General features: G+C 45.0%; 1 protein-coding gene across 3 annotated transcripts; it reads right to left on the reverse strand.

Annotated features, from left to right (window-relative positions):
• Nucleotides 1-798: 798 nt before the first annotated feature.
• ZNF32 (zinc finger protein 32) lies at nucleotides 799-5,523 on the reverse strand. 3 transcript variants are annotated; one of them, XM_065894576.1, is made up of 3 exons: nucleotides 5,475-5,523; nucleotides 2,983-3,122; nucleotides 799-1,738 (listed from the first exon to the last, which is right to left on the reverse strand). In XM_065894576.1, the coding sequence occupies exons 2-3, from the start codon at nucleotides 3,050-3,052 to the stop codon at nucleotides 987-989; spliced, it is 822 nt and encodes a 273-aa protein (XP_065750648.1). In that variant the 5' UTR covers nucleotides 3,053-3,122; nucleotides 5,475-5,523; the 3' UTR covers nucleotides 799-986. The 3 variants fall into 3 exon arrangements, with proteins under 3 accessions (XP_065750648.1, XP_065750649.1, XP_065750650.1); XM_065894577.1 differs by lacking the exon at nucleotides 5,475-5,523 and adding an exon at nucleotides 5,287-5,369; XM_065894578.1 differs by lacking the exons at nucleotides 2,983-3,122; nucleotides 5,475-5,523 and adding an exon at nucleotides 2,881-2,929 and having other exon boundaries at nucleotides 987-1,738.
• Nucleotides 5,524-6,518: the final 995 nt, after the last annotated feature.

Genomic DNA, 6,518 nt, shown 5'->3' on the forward strand with positions numbered 1-6,518 from the left:
TACATCATTCATCATTTTAATTACATAAAAGCTCAGAATGAAAATTTAGAGATGGCTAAAGTTAAAAAAGTTGGATATTCCCCCTCAAAACCAACTTCTCTCCACTATTCCTCAAATCTCATCCACTAGAGGTAAAAAACTATTACTTTCCAAATTTCTTCTGTGTGTGCATGCATGTACCTGTGTAGGAGGAAGAGGATTATGTTGTTGGAGGACTGGAACTTTATTATGGACTACAAATTTGAGCTCAGTAATGAGGACACTTATGCCCTTACTAGGTGACTCTAACTCTGAGATATTGCTACTGTTGCCAAAAGGGAGTGAGAGTCATTGTGTCAACTATTGTAGATAGTTGTCTGCTCTTTGGCTATAGGCAAGTTATCTCTATCCCAGTTAGGAGTGGAAGACTGAAGTAAACCACAGTGCAGGCTTGGAAGGGATCCTATTTTTGTAAGGAAAGGCTAGGGCCTCTGCTATGAACATGGGTGATTTGTTAGAATATGCTGTTGAGACTACCATTCAGATAATATTCAATATGAGGGTTATTAGATTTGCCTCATGAATTCTGCCCAGTGGTCTTGAATGCAAAACAAGATTAATTTGAATATGTAGAGAAGAAAATAATCTTGGGATTGCTAAGAGGCTGACTTTTTTAAACAGGCTGATGGTGTCAATTGCAAATTTAAAATCTGTATCTGCTACATAAACCTCCAATTGTGTACTAGATTAATGGTGGTACCTTGGGTCAAATTTTGACCTTAGGTCAAAATAAGTGGACAAATTATGAATCATACATGATAACGATAATAAACAAGACATTTATTTTTGATATTCATTTGGGGGAAGGGAGAAAAGTCAGTTTGCTCTACCCAATGATGATTTTTCTGAAGGAGTCTCCATTCATTCTGTAAAATTGAATAGGTTGTTTAATCTCAGGGGATTTTATGCTGTTAATTCATAAAGAGAACTTCCTTTGATGAGAGTGGTTATAGGGTGAGCCTTTGTGAGCAGCTTCGCTGGTGCACAGCCAGACTCCCTCTCTGAGTGAAGCTTTTCCCACACTGGCCACACAGATAGGGTGTCTCTCCTGTGTGGATTTTGCCATGCAGGATACAATTCCCTCTGGTGTGGAAACTCTTCCTGCATTGTGCGCAGGCATAGGGTTTCAGGCCAGTGTGGACTCTGATATGAACAATTAAGCTTCCTTTCTGACTGAAGGCTTTTCCACATTGATCACATCTATAGGGCTTCTCACCACTATGAACTCTTCTGTGAACAGCGAGGTTACTTTGATTCCTGAAGCTTCTCTGACAAATAGCACACTCATAGGGTTTCTGTCCAGTGTGGAGTCTTTCGTGAACAGCCAGACTACCTCGTTGACTAAAGCTTTTCCCACACTCCTTGCACTGATAGGGCTTCTCTCCTGTGTGTATTCGTTGATGTGTAACAAGATTGCCTTTGGCCCTAAAGCTTTTTCCACAGTGGGTACACTCAAAGGGCTTCTGACCAGTGTGGATTCTCTCATGTAACGTTAGACTACCCTTTTGCCTGAAGGATTTTCCACATTCCTGGCACTCATAGACCCTCTGTCTCACTCCAGGTGAATCTTCCTGTAGTGTCTTAGAATCTGGGGATTTTTGTTCCAGCTTCTCTCTTCTGAAAGAATTCTGGAAATCCCAGCTTGAGGATCCTGTGGCCTCAGAGTGATCATATTTGTGGTGGGCTTCTGTCATCACATCTGGTAAAATGAGAGGGAAGTCATGTAAGAGGCACCAATATGCTGAGTGAGAAGAACAGGGAAAAAAGAAACAATGCTTTGAGTGCTTATAATGTGCCAGATATTATACTATAAACTTTGCATAGATAATTTAATCCTGAAAACATTCTATTGCTACAGTTAAGGAAGTGAAAGTATAGGGAGGTTGTCAAAGATTGTGCAGCTAGGTAAGCATAGACTTGGGATTCAGGCATGCTCCATAGCAGTGTACTGCCTCTACATTTAGTTTAATTTAGCCTCCCAAATAGTATTGTGTATAGACATGGTTATTTCCATTTTACAGATAAGAAAACAGGCTCAGAAAAATTAAGAAAACTATATACGATCAAATTAGTGCCTACCCAAGTTCTGACACCAAAACAGGTGTGGATCCAGGTTGTGTAGGGCCTAAAGCTTTAAAATTTTGGATGGATTTCATTAAGAAACAGTATAAAAGTAGGGACAAGGCCTTGAAGAGACCAGTGTAAGGGAAAGATCCTGAACCTTGTTTAATTAGTTTCATGAGAAATCCACTTCTGCTCTAGTCTGCTCTCCTAACAGTGGAGTAGGCTCCATGATATCAGAATATATGTAGCAGAATCCTTGGTACTTTACATCTATTAATTCTAATCCCTGCACCCTGCAAGATAGAGCTTATTGTCCCATTTTACAGATGAAGAGGCTGGAGCACAAGAAAGTTAAATAACTTGTCTGATACCACAGATCAAGTCAGGGCTATCACAGAATCTGATCCAAGGAATTTTTCCCTTTAAAATCCATGCTATTTCAATCTGCTAAGCTATGGTGGAACTGAAGTCTATTTTGGTTTGGAAGTTATTCTCAACACTTCCTATGCAGATATTGACAGTACTCTCCAGTACTGCCCTGCATATGAGCCTTCTACTGCACTTTAAATATGGGTCCATTCATCACTAATAATAGTTTTCTTGGAGTCATCCTAGGGAGATTTCAACTTGTTATTCAATGATTGTGCTGAGATTTAAAACTGCTCATTCATTCTCTCAGAGACTACCTCCATATCAAGACTGTTGTGCTCTGTTTCTACTATTTCTAACTCCAGTTTGTAGGCTTTCCCTGTAATCCCTAGAAACGGTGAGCTCCACCAAAGGAACATCTTCTCTGCATCCTCAGCCTGTTGACTAGTGCTGAGAACAGGGACACTGATTATTATGAGTTGAGGGCATCCCAGCAATCAACTGACTCACTGAAAAATGCTACATTCTGGGCATATCTTCCATGACAGTCCAGCAGAGTAGCTGTTGGAAATCCAAACATGTCCACTCCTGCTGTATGACCTTAATCACCACCTCTTCATATGATTCTTCCATGGGCTGTTCTTGAGTACCTGGGGAGGGAAAAACAAACAAACAAAAACAAAACAGAACAACAAAAACAAACAGGAAAGGACAGGAGAATTGATAAATGAGGAGAATAAAGTCAACAGGAGCTCCAGTTTGGGGTATGAGTGAATGGAGGAAATCTTGATTGCCTGAGGTAATGTCAGTCACCTACAATGTAACTGCAAAATGAGCCAAAAGGTACCATGACCACTTATAAATGAGTCCAGGAGGAAGCAGGAGGTGGGAAAGCAGAGAAGACATAAAGCAAACAAGTATCTTTTCTTGCCAGTGCCAAGATAATGGTCCGTCCTATTTGTACCTTAGCTTAGCCTTAGCATGTGATTGGAATCGTCCACTTCCTTCCCCTGCCTAACAGCCTGCTATTCTATCCTCCAAGCCTCCAAAGGAATTCAGAATATAAAAAAAATTGCTGCCATCATGATTGATTCTATGATTGAAATGGCTCCAGCTCTCCTCTCCAGTCCCCTCTAGGTTATTAGGACAGAACAAGAGATTTCATATTTCCTTTTGGCACTTCTTAGGAGGCTCCAGATGCTTCAAGGTATGAGAATACCAGTTCTGAGGAACTATAAATACTTGCCAATTCTTGGAGAAAGAAAGACCTACTTCAGACTCCAAAACCAAGCCCAAGGCACACCGATTAGGGTAAGTAACTTGCCCCTATTCGCAGAGCCAGTAAGGAGTCAAGGTGAGGCAAAGGCTCAAATCCAAGACTTTTTGGATCCAAAGCCTATGTCCAGACAATTCTCTACTTTCTCGTCACTAAAAAGCTGGTGAGAATTCTTATAAAATGAAATAGAATGGAACAGAGCTTGACCAGACCTTACTATTCTTCCAGATCCTAGAAATCCTCGTGTTCCATATTATCCTTTTGTATTTTGCTGGGGGGGGGATATTCTTATTTCAGGACCCTAATTACTTACACTTTATTTATGCAGTGGTCCAGTGTATAATCTTTGTTTCCCTCTACTATGTCCCATGAAAATGCTGGCCTCCTGATTTAATGAAATAGCAGTGTGATACTACAATTCTTTGTTAACCCAAACACCTGGTCTTCTTGACAACTGCCCTTTCTGCTACATGTTTTGATGACTGGAGAGGCATTTAAACTCTTTATTTGGAGGACTCAGCTCCAATTTGCAGTACAAGACACAAAGCGATGCCCTATCAGAGTGTCAGGACACTACAACACCGTTCATTTGGAAGTGGAAGGTGTTACTGCTCAACCACACATCCATCAAGAGTCAGTGGAAAGTATATAGGTACCTGCTACCTGAGGTTGGACTCTGTCTCTGGTTAGTCCAGCAAATAGTTTGGTCAGAACGTGTGGGCAGCACTTACAGCTGTGCCTCTCCACATGTTGTGAGATATTCAACAAGAAACAGCTCAGCTGTGTCTCAGGAACCTCCTTGATTAATAAAGAGAAGTTGTTGTATTTTTCTCCCTAGATTCCACAAATCTGAGGAATCAATTTCCTGAAGATTTTGGATAAAGTCACTTTATAGTAGAAAATACTGCTTTTCCTATCAGAAAGGCCATTATATCCTGTGGAAAGAGCTCAGAATTAGGCCATGAGAGACTTGGATTACCCTTCTCTCCCCTTAAATGACACTGGGCAAGTAACCAAACAGCCCTGACCCTATTTCCTCACTTACTAAATAGTCTGATAACACTGTATTATCAAGTAGCTCTTGGGAGAATAAAAGAACCAAATGTGAAGGGCCTCTGACATGACCTACAGATTTAAGGCCTAAAGTTGAGAGTCCACAGCAGAGGACTAGGATAGTTGCTTTCTTGAGGGATAGTTTAAGGATTAGGAGATTCTGGGGAGGGGTGATTATTTTCTCTGCACACTTGAATCCACTTTGTCCTTTCCTATTCTCCACCCAACGAAGTTTGTCCTTTCTCCCTTTCACCCACCTCAGAGAGACTGCACTTTCTCCTGTGCGTCTTCTGAAACCCTCCCCGCGGGCCCCGGGGCACACCTGCCTGTGGTCTCCCCCTCCCGCGTCTCGGGGTGCAGGGCCTTGCTCCACACCCGGCCGTGCTGTGCGGCGGAGGGACCCCTGCTCCTACCGACAGACTCTCCATTCCCGCCTCAGGTCTGCCCCCACCCGCAAACCCCCGGGCCGGCCCTGCGCGCTGGGCCTCAGCACCCCTTTCTCTGGTCCAGCTGGACCTTTTCCTGCGGGCCGCAGACCTCTCCCCTCGCAGCTGGCTGCCCTGGGGAGTCCAAGCTGGCCAGGCCTACTCAAGGCCGCAGGGGGCTCAGGGACCGCGGCCTGCAGGCGGGGCCCCGCCTCACTCGGGCGTACGGACCCGGCGGCCTCACTCACCGCAGCGGCGCGCGCCCGCAGACAGACAAAGGCCGACAACGAGCCCTCAGGAGCGCCGGCGCGAGCGGCCAGGACTACAACTCCCAGGAGGCTCCGCGCGAGCCTGAGCGGGGGTGGGGGGGCGGGGGGTGGGCCGCACCTCGGCGGCCCCGGCTTCCCCGAGTACTGTGGGAAACGTAGTTCGGCGATGCGACCGGCCGCTAGGGCTCTGCGGGTCTCGGTGTGCGCTGGGCGCTCAGGTCCCTCCTGTTTGGCCCCGAGCCAGAGATGCCGACTTGTTCGCTGATGTAGAGCGGGAGCCGAGAGCACCAAACGGCCACTCAGATTAGCCAGGCGTGGGATGGCAGGTTGGTGAAGCCGTCCGCCGAGCCAGGAAAGGGGGAATCCAGGGTTCTGAAGCAAAGTGTTGGGAAGAAATGAGTTGATAAAGCCTCAGGTGTTTAGGGGTTTTGCGTTGAGCCGCTGCATGAGCAGAGACTAAATGTGTAATTAGAATTCTGAGACAAGGAGCAAATATTTCAAGTGAAGTCTGTGGGAAGAGAGGACTTGGAACACCACAGGAAAATTTCGAGAGCCTGGAGAGGAGAGCTATGCCCTACCGATCCCATCAGTAAGAATTTGCACCCTAAATAATGGGTAAGAGATCAGGTTTGGAATTGTCCTGAATTTGCTTGTTGGCTCCATCACAACAGCCTGGAGCCAACAAGCAAATTGACTAGCTACAGGATTCTGGACAGGCTTCTTACCTGGTGGAGAGCCCAGGATAGGCTCAGGTGACAGCTACAGGGGCCAGGTGAAGACTTCTTGAAAGGGCCAGGGTCCAGGCCAGGCCACCCCGCTATTCTATTGCTTCAGAGCAAAGGCAGGTATGTGAGTGAACCCAGAAAAAAATCGTTCTGTATGTACTCGATGAATTATGGAGAGAAAACAGTATTTTCTAGGGTAATAAATTAGATTTTTTTCTTAACTGACCGTGTGTCTGAAGCACTGAGAAATTGTAAGCCCTGAAGATCGCTCAGTTCAGGGGGCAAGAGCTGTTTTTCA

The sequence above is a fragment of the Phocoena phocoena genome, chromosome 16 (assembly GCF_963924675.1).
Source record: "Phocoena phocoena chromosome 16, mPhoPho1.1, whole genome shotgun sequence".
NCBI lineage: Eukaryota > Metazoa > Chordata > Mammalia > Artiodactyla > Phocoenidae > Phocoena > Phocoena phocoena.